The sequence below is a fragment of the Plectropomus leopardus genome, chromosome 23, assembly GCF_026936395.1.
Source record: "Plectropomus leopardus strain MGB_pleo_1.0 chromosome 23, ASM2693639v1, whole genome shotgun sequence".
Classification (NCBI taxonomy): domain Eukaryota; kingdom Metazoa; phylum Chordata; class Actinopteri; order Perciformes; family Serranidae; genus Plectropomus; species Plectropomus leopardus.
The window spans coordinates 17,641,238-17,658,074 of NC_142198.1; the positions used below are offsets into that span (position 1 = coordinate 17,641,238).

Sequence of the window (16,837 nt, forward strand, 5' to 3'; positions counted from 1 at the left end):
AAAAACACTTATTTTCTGTCATTCTCGTAAACCTTGATGCAAATATATAAAGCCCCTTTTGCATTTTGCTTGCGTGCATGTGTCCGTGTCTGTGTGCGTGTGCGCGTGCTTGCGTCTCCAATGACTGCTGCCTCATTGCGTGATCAGTTTGAATACCTGACCAAACTAATTGGAGTTACGCTATGGGTCAATGACCAAATCCCCAAACATTGTTAAAAAACACTTAACGATCCAACCTCCCATATTACTGTAATTAGTATTTGTGTTTCAGTCGCAGATAAAAAGGCCTGTCACGATCATAAAGAAAAGGTGTGTGATAATGCTTTAATCATGTTTTGGGTGATAATGTTTCAATAAAAAAAAAATAGAAAAGGAAAGTTCACTTGTTTGATGCTGAAAACAATTGGGTAAAATATTAATATATTCTTTTTCAATATTTTGGGGATTAAATTTAGGCATAAAAATCCAAAATGTATTAGGTATAAGTGTGTTGAACCGGAGTTTGTCAAACTGATTAATAACGAAAGGTCACATTTTGTTTTTCAAACAAAGTGGCTGATATAATGTTTTACTACAACTAATATTTCAAATGCAATCCCGGAATATTTTAGAAATACGGGAAATAAAACATTTTTTTAAAATAAGAAAACACGTCGAAAAAGTCCCTAAAACTCGACTCTGTATCCCAAACACGAAGCTTTTTCCCCTGTTTCAATGCCTTTTGTTGCTTTTAAATGAAGCGCACAGTCTCTTTTTTTAACCCCTAAACCCAACGAACTAGAGAAAATAAAGTTTTTCAACTCCCAACTGAAATCATGTCACTTTCAAAACCTGGAAAACAGGAGCGAAATGCCTTTTTGAGCGTGTACTTATATAAAAAATATTACAAATAAAAAAGCTTTGAAAACGGAGAATGTCTCGTTTATAGATACTGGATACACACTTTGAAATAGCCTTAAATGAGAATGAAACGTTAATAATGATGGATAGAAAGGGGAGAAAAACATATAAACGCTCTTTTCTATATTGGAGCTGCTTTTAAAGCCACTGGTCTTTAATTTGAGCATGAAAATCAAATCACTTCCTGTGCAAACCTTGAGCAGCAAAAAAAACCAAAAAAAAAAACACCAGCAAACACCTGAAAACAGCACAAACAACTCGCTTAAAAAACGACCTGAAAACTTTGAGAGCTTCTGTCCTTTTGTGATTTGGCGTGATTAGCCTTGAATGTCGCATTTGCCTAAAAAATATGCAAACGCCACAAATAGAAAAAGAAGAAAGAAAAGTCCACTAATGCGAACTAAAAGCCTTTCGATCACGCCTAAAAGCTGCTTCAATAGGACGTAGCATTAAGAAAAATCAGTGTGGTGGGTTCAATGTTTCACGCCATTACTGAGGAGACTTTTATCATTTACATTTCGTTCTCACTTGAAGGTCAGGCAGTTTTCATTCAGCCAATCCGCTGCTGCCCAGAGTCTCCTCAGCAGCAGCAGCAGCAGCAGCAGGAAGCTCAGGCCCTCCCATTAACACCCCGAGTGTCAGCACTAATGAGGAACACAGTGGCTGCTCTGTGTTCCCAAAAACTGCACCTCCACCCCACCACCTCTGTGTTTGAGTACTTTTTTTAACGTGTGGTTAATATTAATGTCTGTGTATTCCACAGCGACGATGCGTAAAACTCATGCAACAAGTGTTTTTATACACAAGAGGTGATTTAAGTTTTTAAAAGAGGGCCTCCTGTTGTTTATTTGCACAAAATAAAAATATTTTAGCTCACATTTCAACACACTTATACTTTCGATTAATTCTTGGGGTTTATAGGAGGTACAAGAGGTGATTTAATTTGGGAAAAGGTCCTCCAAAACTTTTTTTTTTTTTTTTTGCACAAAATCAAAATGAATTGTCTCAGTTTTAAACACACTACTTCAATTAAATAATATTTAAATTTCGGGGTTTCTATTGAATGTTTTCGTTTTGAAATGTGCAAAAAAAACTTCTAATAAAACCCCTCCTTTTATAATAGTTGTCGTCTATAGATGCGTATTTATTTTTGGGGATGATATGGCGACTCACTGCGCGCGTATTCGATTACGCACGGACACGTTTTTTGTTATTAAATTCATTTTGTATTTGAAGACTTTATGGCACTTTTGGGGAACAGGTGTCTCCAAATTTTAACTTGAAAATAAAACATTGTCGTTTACAGGCCCACGTTGTGTAAAATGCGATAAAATAGCCGGTAAATTTGGCAAAATTCACGCTTTTTCAAGACTAGTCTCTTAAAAAATGAACCCGAATTTTACAGTATACAACACAAATGTTAGAAAGCTACACTTTGTCGACTAAATTCCATTTCTATTGGTACAGGCCACGAGTTCTTGTGGAAAACGTTTCTAATAATATTATGTTGTGATCATCAAAATAAATTAAAAGGATCAAGTGCGTTATTATTGCACGAGGCTATCTATATTTACAGCCTCAAGGTTAGAAATAAATGAGTTGAATTAAAAAATGCAGTGTTGCAGTGTCATATGTGAGCTATAGTATGCTGCAGTACGCTTTGAAAGTCAGTGTGTAAGTGATGACGCACATAATAAACACAGAGGGGCTGGGCTCGTGGCGCTGCAAGATTTGAATGAAGAGCGCGGGGTCTGTGAATGAGCCATGAAATGTCAGCAGCGTCCACAGGAGCCCGGATGCACCGACAGGCCGGTTTACCGGGCAGCCACAACAGGATAAAGCTACGCACTTTCACAGGTTACACAAACACAGCTGCACACGGGATTATTTTACACAGAGTTTGGTGCTGCACTGGAAGCAGAGAGGTTTATATTTCTAATTTTTATTTATTTTTGTGACGATGATTCATCAAATAAGTCAGACTTTTTGGCTTTACTCCCGGCCCCTGCTTTTTAAGGTTTTGGGGGGGGGTTTTGTGCTGCGCAGATCAAAAAACAGATCTAACCATTACGCACGAAGCTCAAAGTGTCACACACATACAAGTAAGCCTGCGCACGTATTGGCCTAAATATCTTGTCTTTGTTTTCGTAAATGTCCCCGTGGAACAGTCTCCACCGGGGTCCAGTTAGCAACCTCTAATAATGGCTCTGAGGATATACCGTTTTTTTAGTGTTTTTATGCGTGAATCTATTTTGAGCTGTCATGCTGGCCTATTGCTTTTCTCTGTGCTTATTTTTCCTCTTGTTTTGATGTTTTTGTTGTACTAACTCTTTGTTTTTTTTAGCCTCTCCTTGTGTACAACACTTTCTAACTTCCTAAGGGTGCCATAAACAAAATTTACTTACTTAGCCTACTTACTTGCTTAAATAAATGGTCACGACTATATAAATAGGCCTACATGGACCTATTGTGCAAATTATAGCCACAGTAAGGTCATGATCATTTAAGAAGTCAAAAAACAAACAAATAAACAAACAAAAAAACAGGTGGTCTGATAAATGACCTCACTAAGGTGAGGTCACTTAGGCTACTTATATATTTAGGCCTTCAGGAGCACAGTCTGTTTATATTTTTTTTTTCTATTTTTTCGTTTCTTTCCTGCTCATTTAAGGCCTTTATTGGCACGTGCACAAAGCCCTGGGGCCCCTTTATGTTTTTAATTTTTATTTTTATTTTATACACTTTTTGTGTCCTAAATGAATCTGAGTATAATAATATTGTCATTTTGTAAACATTTCCAGGCTGGATTCGTGCCCGGATGTGTCCATTAATTAAACCGGCTGGGTGAACAGTGTTTTTGGGCGGGGCAACTCTTCTGCTCCTCCCCTCTGATTGGCCAAGAAACCAATTAAAGCCCCAGAACACACCTGTGCCCAAAACACTTGAAAATGAAGTTAATATAAATTAAAATAACCTTAAATATTGACTTCAGCCAATAAATTAAACGCCAATAGCCTAGTTTGTTGTTAAAATATGCAACAGGCTATGCTAAGGCCTTAGCAACCGGTTGCTAGGCTACAAGCTAGCTTAGTTGACCACGACAAAAAATAACAATATTTAGGTTCTTTATCAAAGCACTTGTTTTTTTGTTTGTTTTGTTCTGAATTGTAGCTAAAAACTTTTTAAGACTTCTTACCTGTGTTTCCGAGAGATTCAGCTGCCTCGCGAGCTCGGTGCGCTCGCGGCCCACCACGTACTGGCACCGCTGGAACTCGAGCTCGAGACGGTACAGCTGCTCGGCCGTGAAGGAGGTCCGCGTGCGCTTGGGCCGGTCCAGGTCGAGGCCTTTCGGCAGGACGATCTCCCGGATGGTGCCTTTGGCGTCTGTGGAGAACAAAAACACACAATAAAAACAAAGTCTGAGCACAGTTTGGATACAAATAAACAAAAATGAATAGCTGTTGTAATTTTACATTGAGGTCTAGTGGAAGTAAATGATCATTTGAGACTATTATTTCAATCTAAAATCTAAACAAATCAACTTTTGTTGTGGTTTTAGGTTTAAGGCTGGGGGGAATCTATAAACTTTCATGTTAGGGCCTAATATTTATGACTATGGCTTTACAGGCTAATGGATTTAAAGAAAAAATATTATTATTATTATTATTATTATTATTGTTATTATTATTATTATTATTATTATTATTGTCATTATTATTATTATTATTATTGGTGTGTTTTATCATTTTATTGGGATTTTTTTAAATAAATTATTAAAATTGTATTTTTGAGGGGGAGTCTATGACCCAAGTTTTTCAGTGGCAGCGACTTTGTTAATTTAAATGTATTTATTTGTTTGATAGGGACGATGCAATTTAACATAGCTCCAATACAGAGTATGAGGATGATATGATGCACAAATAGTGTATAGCTATTGCCAATTTTCAACTACTGTTCCTTGTTGGGCTTTTACATGCAGACCTCCAGTGTTATTAAAATACTGAGTTTCAAACATCATAATACACTGAAAACATGGAAGGCACAATAAACATAACGCCTGCCACAATATATAGTACAATACACATACTGTAGTACATTTACCACAATACATCATTTGACAATAGATGATCTTTGAAGTTGAAATAAACAAGCTACATATGTGTTTGTTTTACACAAGGGAGAGCTCAATGAAAAAAGGCCCTATTGTTATCAATACGTGTGTGCGCAATTGTTCACAGGTGTGAAAATAACAGCAAACAAACGACACTTTTCTGTAACTGTGCTTAAATGAGTGGCTCACAAACTCGTGCAGTTTATCCACATCACGATCTAAAATCCATATTCAGTAATTGTATCCAATTCTTCGTGAAAGATTGAGATTTTCCTCATGAATCAATGTCCAAAACTCAAACGCGTAAATCCTCCTCTCTGCCTGCGTAATGTGAGTCCACGTGATTGTAGATTCAGCTACGTCAGTCAGTTTTGCGTACTTGGAAATGAAACCGTGTTGTGTTTTCATGAACTGCAATTCAATGAAATAAAACTACAGAATCCAGATTACTTTCTTGGAGACTTTACCGAAAATAGAGTGGTGATAATAGGCCTACACATTAATGGGGAATTCTGGTCCATTTTGCTGCAGATCCACATCGCGGATCTGAGTATGAGCACTGAACATTTATTCTTGGATACCAGATTAAGTGTTTTTTAATGAGTGGTGTTGCGCAAAAAGGTGGCAGCGAGTTGTGTCTCTGCATGACATTTAATGCTCTCCAAACTAGTTAAAGAATGACATCAAAAGCTCCTCAATTGTCTCCAATTCAAATTAAAATATCCACTCAAAACAATACAACAGCAACAACAACAATAGTGTGTGAGAGTTGTAAGTACAAACTATCACTGCATTTTTTTATTTACTTTGTTTTTTGTTAGTCCGGCTTATTGGTGTTTTTCCTTTTGATTTTATTTTTTAGTTGAGTTGGTTCCACTATTTGCTATCAATAGCAGTTGATTTATTTCAATAATAGGCTGCTTCTTTATTTTAATTTTTAATTATTTTTTTCAAAGATTGTCTGCAAAACCAAAAATAATTAAAATAGATAAAAAACACAGGAGAGCGCTGAAACAGCAAATATTAAGAATTCATTTTATTAAATTAATAGTGACATATCCTGGATGGGTGAGGGTCATTATTAAACCCCGCCCTGAATCATAATACCCTCAGGTTATTGTCTACACTATAAAAAATCAAAATCAAAATCCTAACTTCCATGTTCACATTTGGTGTTTTTAAAGACGTGTTTCACGCAGTAAAACGCGTGTATTCTTGGCTGCACTGTAGCCAGGAATATTTGTTCGTATTTATCACATTGAATGAAAGCGCAGGCCAGACACGACCTCCTCTTTGTCCAGGGTTTTGAGGTCATAAAATATGCAATCGAATAAAATATGAAGAGCCCTGAATTAAATATGAAACAAAACTGATTGAACCGAGCATCCATAGTGTTCCTATAGGAGGCTGGAGTCACCTAAACTCCAAACATGAAGTTTATTTTTTTACATTTTTGTTTAGCTGTAAAGTCAAATTGGACTTTTTGTAAAGGCAGATCTCTGCTTGCAATAATTTTAAACGTTTGAAAACATTTGGCGTGCTTAAACACAGTAGGAGTAATGACGGAAAATCAGTGCGTAAAAGTAAATATGTGGGTTTTTTCTGCACCATGGGGATAAAATAGTTAATGAAACGCAGTACATTAATCAGTTACACACGCTCTCATCTGCATTAACTTATTTTCAATCACAGTGTTACATATAGTTTTTCTTAAGTGTATGTTAGCCTGCAGGCCTGAGCTACATAATGAAACACGCCTGAGAGGTCTCCATCTTTACGCACGCATAATAACTTTGCGTAATGTGTCGCCAAGCAAGTGAGTTTCTGCGCCAGAGATGCCACAAACCTTCCTAATATTCAGACATATATTTTCAAATTACTTTTGGTTCAACAGCAAAAAAACTGCAGCTCAAACTGCGATGGAAATATGTGCAAAGAGAGGAGGAGAGCTGCGGCTGTACGCAGACCTGCTGACCTCTCGGTGACCCCGGCCTCTCCGCGGTAAACTCGAGCACATATAGGCTCAGCTTCAAAAACACATCCTGACACTGCGGGCCTCGGTCGCTCAGTGCACTGTATGGTATATTCACCAAGACCGGATCACACCCCAAAAACTGGCTGCTGTCCTCCTGCAAGCCACTTCCTCCTCTGATGGGACACCATTAACCAAACACTGATGCAGCACAATGTTATGTTCAATTTCATTTTTTTACAGAGAGTATAAGAACACATGCCTACCAAATGTCGTTTAAAAAAAGAAAGAAAGAAATGTATGTGATCAGCAGCAGAAAAAAATAAAATAAAACAGGTGACAGTGGATCGATAATCTAAAAATCAACGTATGAATAGGGTTGTTTTTTTAAAATGTTGTGACTATCCACACAGCTGCTACGATTACAGATTTATATTGCAAATGATCGACGCTCGAAAGAAGCAGCTTGTTTTACTACAAAATAAAATAAAACAAAATGATTCCACGTGTAATTTCTCGCCGTATTTTTCTCCTCATACCTTCTCTTTATCCTTTCCTATTCAAAATCTCACAATAATTTGACTATTTTCTGGCTAACAGAGCTGCTCGTGAAGGCCACAGGCCACGGCACGACCAAACGTTCAATAAGAAATAAAAACTAACCAGCCAGCAACCATAATATCCACAACATCCGCCTGTAGCCGAGCATTGATAGGCCGACATATTGATTCCGTCCACAGCAAACAGCTACACATCGCTGCAAAACCACTACAACCACTAAATCAAAAAATATCACCTGTATTTTAAAATCATGCTTATTCTAAAAGGGATTCTGAATGGACGAGAGCCGTGCTATCTGCTGGGTTTCTGTTCTTGGGAAGCAGATTTTTTTTTTTTAAACGTCTCCACAGTGACTCACACACAAAATATTCCTCATGTGATGATATATTTTAAATTCAAATTTTGCTGTTTCTTTCTTTGTACGTGCTGAAATAATAATTACAAATGTCCCTAAATGCAAATAACTTTAAATAACCTACAGCTCTACATAGATTTATTCGTGTTTTTCTTGATGCTATTGGACCCTCTAAGCTTCCCTGTAAATATAAAACACACTTAATCTACAGTGTTATTTTACATAATTTAAAGTGCAATCATAAATTAAATAAAATGTTTTGGGGCTTTTTAGACTTCAAATATGGCTCCAAAACCACCTATACATCCAAAGTTTTTTTCTAAATTAATAAAATAAATAAATAATAAAGAACTGATTTATTTATTTACTTATTTTACACCATTTACGAGTGTTTACACACTGCATTGACTCTGTCTTAATTTTGGGGATTTAAAAAATTCAGAGGCTCCAGGCCTCCTACAGGAGGGCGTGGACACTCGTATTAAATTAAATATTATTATCTTCATTATCAAGCATTGGCACACAAAGGCAACCAGCTACTGACAAGTAACCAAACACACACACGTCGCTTTTTAGTGGTAATCGATGGAGAGCTGAGTTTTTTTCTCTTTCTGCTTCTTTGTTGATATAAGCGACACAAAGGCTGAATTTCTCCTGAGTATCATCAACAGTTTTCCTTTGTTTACTTTTCTTTTTTGGGGGTCACATTTTCAGCCGTTAAACAAACACGTGTTAAACATAATTACTGAGAAAAAATAATGAGGCAGTGTATTAGTAAAAGTCATTGTTTTGACTGTAATTCTCAGCAATATATTTTTATATTTTACAAATAAACAAAGGAGCTGCTAGATTGAGCCAAACAATAATTTATGAAGTCATTTAATTATACATTACAATATATATATATATATAATTTTAGTTTAATATTAACAGGTGTAATGTTAATAATCATTCAGCCTATTGTTACCAGGAGCTTTTGTACTGTCCACCCTGCTCCAGAGGCGTTGTATTATTTAGCTGCAGCCCAAGTTTTGGACACTTTTCTTCTTTTTATTTATACTTTTTTTTTAAAATAGGAGAAGCACCAAAAAACTTCCCAATGAGACTCTCTTTTTCATAGAAAATGTGTCCCCAAATTTAAGATATTTAATATTTAATTGTATCATTGTGATTGCTGTGAGTATCAGTGGGTTAAAGCTCGATTTTGATACTTTTTCTGGGAATAAAATTAAGTTAAAAGTTTCCTCATTTTTAAGCACAAAACAGACCAGTTTCTATTTTGTTTTCCTCCACTCACCTCTTACTAATATCCTCCGACAGTAGTCAGGGTCCACTCCCAAAAGTTTGTCGTGTCCGTCTTCGCTGGAGGACGTCGGTGTGGACGCTGATGTCCCCGGTGTGTCCGTGGAGCTCTGAACCGGGGAGCGGCTCCCTATCTCGGCGCGGCACTTTGTCTCCATCCGGTCCGGACAGAGCGGGTTGGGTCCACAGCGGTGGCTCCCATCGCCCATAGTCGTGGCCTGATCAAACATCAAGTTTAGTTACTCTCTCTAAGATGATCTCGCCTTCTTTCCTCGTGTCGCTGCTGCTGCTTCTACTTTCTTCTCCTCTTTGCAAGTGTTCTCCAGAGACGAGGAGAGCATGCCCTCCTCTCCCTCCAAAAAAAAAAGTAGATCCAGTTACAAAGGAACCATGCGGTCCTGCAACGGAACCGGAGTGCGCTTCAGGTGTCGCGGCATGACGCACGGTCCCGAGTCCAAACCAAAGCAATTTTGAGGGGAAGAAACCTCTAACTATAGGGTGCAGGAGAGATGCATGGTGGTTTGGAGGGTACAAGGGGGCAACCAGATCTATGGAGGAGCGGGGAGGTGCCACAAACACACGCACACACACTGCTCACCCACGTAGAAATAAAGTGTGCGCGCAAGAAAAACCCCACACGGCAGCGGTCACAGTTCACCGGACACAAGTTTGAGTCCGGAGCAGCAGCCTGTTACTTCACCCCCGGTCACACCGACTGCGGATCCGTGATTGCATGTTGTTGGCGGTGAGATGGCCACATAAGGGGGTCGATGGTCTTCTGGAGCACACAAGAAAAGCTTGTCTGTGAAACCCTTCAGGAGGGGATTGGTGGGAAAATGGTCACATTTGCTGCACAAATCAAGTCTGGCGCGCGCGTGTCAGTTTTGTTATAATTTGCTTTGCAGCTCAAACATCACGTCTGGCGTGCGGCTCACACACCCCGCCTGCACAAACAGAGCAGAGATGTTGGTGTGTGGAGAATATTTGTTGGTGCACTTTACCAGAGGCAGGAACCGCGTACGTCATTTCCTGCTCACGCAGGCTCGTCGCTGATTGGTCCGCCGCGCAGGGCACGTTTTGACAAGAGGATGAGCGGCGCTGCAGACCAGTATCAGCAGCGGAGACATGAGACGATGGTGGTGTGCGCGTCCAGCTCTGGAGACAGCCAAACGCTGCACGAGCTCCTCCAAAACTCTGTCACACTCTCTCGATGTGAATGTTTTACAGCTGAAAACAGCGCGAGTGCAAATTAACAAGATGCAGAAACACTTTTGACCCATGTTGGTAAAACTTTAATATCTCGGTTTTCAAGGTATACCGTGGTATGAATATTGATACCGTGTACATGTAGGCCTATCTGAAATTTAATATGCAAACCTACAGTCTACATGTCTCTATATAATCCTTAGGTTTTGAATGAAATTATTCACAATAAATATTTGTTAGTTGCAAGCAGCTCTGCATATCCAGAATTAGAGGTTTGAAATTCCTCATTACATATATATATATATATATATATATATATATATATATATATATATATATATATATATATTTACACATATAATTTTTTATTTTATTTACTTTAAATGTTACCAGTAGTCTAAGTAAGTAGCAAGTTTTGAGTTTATTTACTAACTTAGTTAGTTATTTTTAACATTATTCTATGCAAATCAGCCTCTAAAGCAACAAAGGGATCCACACTGACTGTAATAATGGGGGAAAACAAGAAATTAGAGTAGGCTATATATCCATATAAAATACATTTCAGTCTCTTTTGAGTCTGATAAACTAGCGAAAATAATCTTTATTTAACTTAACTGATTTCAAATGTAATTTTAAGTGAAATTTCTTACTTATAGGCTACTTGTCAACAGTGCTTGGGAGTAAAAAAAAATGCATCTTTAATTTAACTATTTTCAAAAGGCTGGCTGACTTTTTACAAATAGCCTACTTCCATTTTTACGAAATGCTTTCAATTATTGTTATAATATGTTTGTTCAACCAAAAAAAAGGGGAAATCATAACTAATAACAGTAATATTTTTTTGAGACAGTTATCGCTGCATCGTTATACTGTTGCAACCATCCTTCAATATCTTAAAAATATCCCAATTTATTCCCTTCACTCAGTCACAAGCCTCAAAATTAACAAGATGAAAACAGGATTTTAAAAACTATATTTAATAAACATACCTATGGGCTATGCAGTGCCCATGTAGGCCTGCAGGCTAATGCTGCCCTTAACAAAAACTGTGCAAAACAGTTTTTTTTAGGAGGATTTTCATGTTTAATTTTTTGGCTCATAATCACAGGGCAACCTGTTTTGGTGCTCTACAGCATCTTTGAAATGTGCTGTACTGTCAAATAGAACCAAGAGGTGCCATATAGCAACAGACTGTTTGTATTGTTTTTCACCCTGGAGGCCTGAAATGATGCCAGATAATATCATGGACGAGTCAATATGCCACTGAACAGTGGCATCATTAGGCCTGGTTATCTGAGGCATCAGCACTGAATGATTATAAACAAACCCAAATCTAAAAATATAGGCTATGTTTATATTTTTAAAATTTAGAAAAGGCCTAATTTAAAAAAAAAGCCCATCGGTTGACTAGTCACATTCCACCACTGTTATGTATAAATACGTCAATTTAACTATATTTCTGTCTTTAGCCAATAGATTTTTGATGACAACATTTGTAAAGTATTCTGTACTCAATACTAAGTACTAACAACTAATAATATTGTTCTCATCAAAATTCAAGATGTATCTGGAAAGTTTAAAAAAAAGTTGTTATAGGGTGAATGAGATGCTACTGCCCAAAAAGAGCATCAAAATAGAGCTTGTCAAACAAACAAAAATGCCCCCACCCCTCACTGAGATCCGGGCTAAGCCCCAAGTGTCTGCTAATCCTAGGTGCGCCCCTGCTTCTGAATGACAGTTTTACTTAAAATTTGAATTATTACTATTATCAATCTATCACAAATTCTTGGACAAGTTTTCTCGACGTCTGTGAAGGGACCTGCGGTATATCTGGGGTCAGGAGGTTAAGAGACACTTCTTATGTAATCTGCTTTTTGTCGGTCATTTGTTGCTTTTATTATTTTCCCAGTAAATTTTTGTGAACCAAACACTTACTTTCCTGTATTCTGGTGAATTTTTATGTTCTAAAATGATGTGAAATGTCTGCAGTTTCATCAAAACAGAAGTCTGCTATGTTCATAATGGGAGGCAAATGCATGTGGTCTAAATATTGAGGGGGAGGTGTCCCCTATGTCCTCCCTGAAATCTCCAACTGTGCATTTTACTGTCTTTTCAGTCTCGTCCATATTTAAGTGTTTAGGTGCTTTTCTAAATGTAATCTTCTTTTATATGCCTTATGTGACAAATAAGTTAATTTCTCTTACCTTTACAAGGAGTCTGGTGATGGTGTCCTAAATTGCAAATTTGTGATTTGGTGGCCATAAAAAGAAAGCTTTACTTAAATATACACCAAATATGGGGCTTCACTCTGCAGTATATAGCTAAGCTACAAGTCTGGGTTTGTATTTTCAAATCTATTTTTTTTTCATGTTGCTTGAGAAGATGAGAGAAAAATTCTGGAGAAAATACAAAATAAATGGCATTTTTGTCAAAATTGTATATATATATATATATATATATATATATATATATATATATATATATATATATATATATATATTGATCACACCTTGTTGTGCATTTAGGAGTATAGGAGCAATTGTCATCACACCTGCCCAAATACAGTCGAAAATTTGCCAATTTGGCCAAACTGGCACGTTTACAGAAATGTTCCTTAAAGTGAACTCTCCCTTCAATCTAAAATTGTATAAACAAATAAACAGAAAAATATGCACATCATAAACTAAATCCTAGAAAAGACAGAGAGAAAGAGTTTCTGCACAAAACGTACAAGATTCAACAGGTGTTCCTGTTATTTTGTCCACCCCTTTTTCCACGCACAACGAGCCTCAGGTCTTGTTTTATGAAACGTTGATGGCCCTCCTGCAGAGCGCCTCTGTTAATACACAATCTCCAAAAAAAAAAGAAGCGCAAAGTGATGTTTCTATTCGTTTTCCATCGCACATAAAACGTCTCATTCGCAGTTATTTACCGTCATTGACTGTATATATGCAGAGCCATCTTCCTCAAACACCGGGCCATTCTGCGCTGTTGATGGTGCAGCCTGTAGTTTGTTGTGATTGTGAGATAATTTCAGCTGCAGGAATGACTGAAACACTGAGTGGAATTTCCTCTTTACAGGTGAAACATCTTTGAAAACACTGCGGAGGAGAAGGAGGAGAAAGGGGGGGAGAAAAGGGGATTTTGAGCGGGATTATATAATTATAGTTTTGCCGTGTGTGTTTTTTCTTATTTTTCTTATCCGAGGCCGTAATTACTGCACACAGCCATGGGTCGTTACTCCTTTCAGCTGGCCTAATCTCACAGAGGATGAATAGAAACTGTCAATCAGACGCTGCACTCAGCAGCGAGACAAGAGGGGACTGATTGCTGCCGCTGTGCTGCGACACACACACACACACACACACACACACACACACACACCTCCCTCTCTCCAGTGTTTTCACCCTCTCTGCCTCCACTGATGCACAACCCTCCAAAAAAAAAAAAAAAAAAAAAAGCAGATTTTCACCACGTTTAACTTTTCTGAAGACTGCTCATATTTTGATTTCGGTCTATTAGAAAACATTTTTTGTGTCGTTCTGCGGTGTGATTAGAATATTTCAACAACCGCAGGAACATTTTGTGGCTCCTGCTTTTGCTACCAAACATGCCACAGTACATGATGATTGCTGCACTGAGCGACACCTCATTTAAAAATAAGCCCCCAAAATAAGTTCTTACTGATAGACAGGGTGGCGTTTCGTTTCAGCTCTGGAGGAGACACATGAAACACATTTTGACCATCAAACCAGGGCCGTAAATAAAGACAGCTGCACAGGGGCCCTCTCCAACAAGATTGGGCCCTTACAAATGATACAGATTGCCACCTCAGAGATATGCCTCACGAAAGAGGAACCTGCATTAAATCAAAATTGTCATCTGCTACACTGGGTGCTACATTAATGTTAAAATACTGCCAAATTTTGACAGTAGTGTACAGGTTTTTTTTTTTCGAAATACAGAAAACACTTAAAACTTTTTGGATAAAATATTACAGCTGTAAACCAGGATACTGTGAGAAATGTATAGGCCTACAGCTGAAGTAACACAAAAATAACAGAAAGATGCAACTACAGCTGTAATTTTACTGGAAAATTTGCCACAGAGGCAATCCATCACTATCATGATCTTCTTTTTTTTGTAAAATAATTAGTAGCAATCCACGAAAAATGCTTGTAAACTGTAAAAACTGTAAACTGTAAAAACTAGACATAAACTTTTTTTTCCAGTTCAATATCTTGTCTTCTTTGGTATTTTTGCTATATACAAACATGCAATGATGTTTGCTTGGTGTGTATATTGATGTTGAAGTCTCTATTTGATCATGTAATCACTAGTTTGGGTGCATAATTAGTAGAAGATGGCTGCATGACTGTTTGTGCCGCTGGAAATTGGGTTTCCAAAAAAGGAAAGGAAGGACCGCAAACTGACTTTGTATTTAAAAATAAAAAATTTAAAAAACCTCAAAAGGTGTGTGAGAGATTGCTAATATGAAACAAGAAGGGAAGGGCGGGGGCCCAACAAAGACTGCTTTTGCATGGCACCTGAAAATTGTTGCCACATCCCTGTATAGATAGATTTGGTCTGCCCACACACTTGCACCAAACACTCATTTAAAGGAAACTACTATTTTGTCATCATTTACCTTCCATACAATTAACCCTCTAGTACTTTTTCAAGATACTTTTAGGCTTTCAGAGGAAAATATTTTTGTTTTTACTGTATTTATTTAACTGTTTGTTGTTCAGAGACAAATAGATTATAGTTTATTTGTGACATTTCAGCAGTTTATTGAGATTCAAAAACTCAACTGTCTTCTTTTGTCTGTAAATGTTTATAGACTTAAGGTGACAATTCACTGTATATTCTCTGAATAATAGACTTTAACTCAAGTTGTTCAGCATAGGTTGAGTAAATAGTCCAAGTTTAACTAATCATGCTAAGAATGTGTAGGTAAGGTCCTGAATTGTATCTTATTTTACAGATAATCTATTAAACGTCTACAGAATAAAGACAAACACTTGGATCTCAACTAAAAGCTGCCAAAATGTAGCAACTATCTGGAGGTGGATTATCTAAATTACCAAAAAGGATAACATGATGAATATAAAATTACACAAAAAAATCAACAATCAGTAACACAGTTAAAAACAGAAAGTTACATGTTTACATTGCACTATATTAGGCTAAGTAATATAAAAGACATAATTAATTGTACAGCGAGGAAATTCACAATTCACAAACAACATATTTCACTTGCAAAAAAACTGATGTATACGCAAGTCAAGGCAATTTTATTTGTATAGCACATTTCATACCAGGGCAGTTCAATGTGCTTTACAGGATATTGAAAACACATTTTTTTTAAAAATGTAAAAGATTTACAATTCTGTAATTTTGTAAAAAGTGCAAAGTACGGGCAAGTGATACAAGAGATACAACATTTAAAAAGTATCAAGTGAATAGAAAAAAACATTAAATTACACATTAGTTAGTTGCTTAAGGTCAGCTGGTTGCAGCATTAACATTATGTGAATGCATCAATAATCCTGCAATAATTTATACTATATACTATATTTTGCTGAATATGTACCCAAATAACAATAAAAAAGTTGTACTTTTAATTGTAACAGAAAAGTTTAACATAATTGTTCCTGCTTTTACTTGATTAACTGAACTAACTTTCACCAGTAACAGTCCTCTTTGACCATATCTTGATTTATCACCCAGTAATAGACTATAAATATGAATGAAATTATCTATAGTACAGAATAATAACCACGTCTCCTTATACATTTTAGATATTCTGACAGATCCTCTGCCTTGAGGACATTTTATAAGAATAATTTCATGAAGTCTTATTATCACATGATGATCTGAATGTACTTGAAATCAATGCAAAAATCATGGTTTTGCTATATGTTTAATCGTCATGATGATCCTGTCTCAACTTCTAACCCCAATTTATTTGAGTCACATTTCTGTTGAACTCGAAATCCTAATTACTCCATACTGCTGGGGAGGATAAATAAAGCCTATAGCCGCAGTAAAAACCCAGATCTGTGCCTGTTCTTACCCGCAGGCCAAAAGGAAGAAAAAAATGTTTATTTGCACCACGCACCGACTGCCTCATCTCCATCCCTCCCCCCTCCTCGTGTGTGCGGCTGGATTGCGGCCTCGTGGAGATGAATCTGATCAATCAGATCAATCAACAGAGATTACTGTAATCCCAGAGGTCAGGGGGAGGGCACCGGGCCACTCAGAGTTCACACATCCCTCTCGAGCTCCAGACAAAGCCGCGCAGGAATGGCAAACATTCGGCCTGCATGTATAGGAGGCCACGCAAGTGTGATTTTTATGGAGAGATTAATTTCAGATGATTTACACAAACTGGTGACGCGTTCAGGTTCAGAAAAGCAAGATTCAC

The 16,837-nt window shown here is 37.2% G+C and overlaps 1 protein-coding gene across 1 annotated transcript in view; it reads right to left on the reverse strand.

The window, feature by feature from the left end:
• Nucleotides 1-10,195, reverse strand: part of vax2 (ventral anterior homeobox 2) — a 35,341-nt gene extending 25,146 nt beyond the window's left edge. Inside the window, exons 1-2 of the mRNA XM_088073851.1 lie at nt 9,197-10,195; nt 4,097-4,284 (exon numbers count right to left, since the gene is read on the reverse strand). Of these exons, the coding sequence (XP_087929977.1) occupies nt 4,097-4,284; nt 9,197-9,431 (423 nt within the window). The 5' untranslated portion in view covers nt 9,432-10,195. The remainder of the gene's footprint in view (nt 1-4,096; nt 4,285-9,196) is intronic.
• Between the last annotated feature and the right edge of the window lie 6,642 nt (nt 10,196-16,837).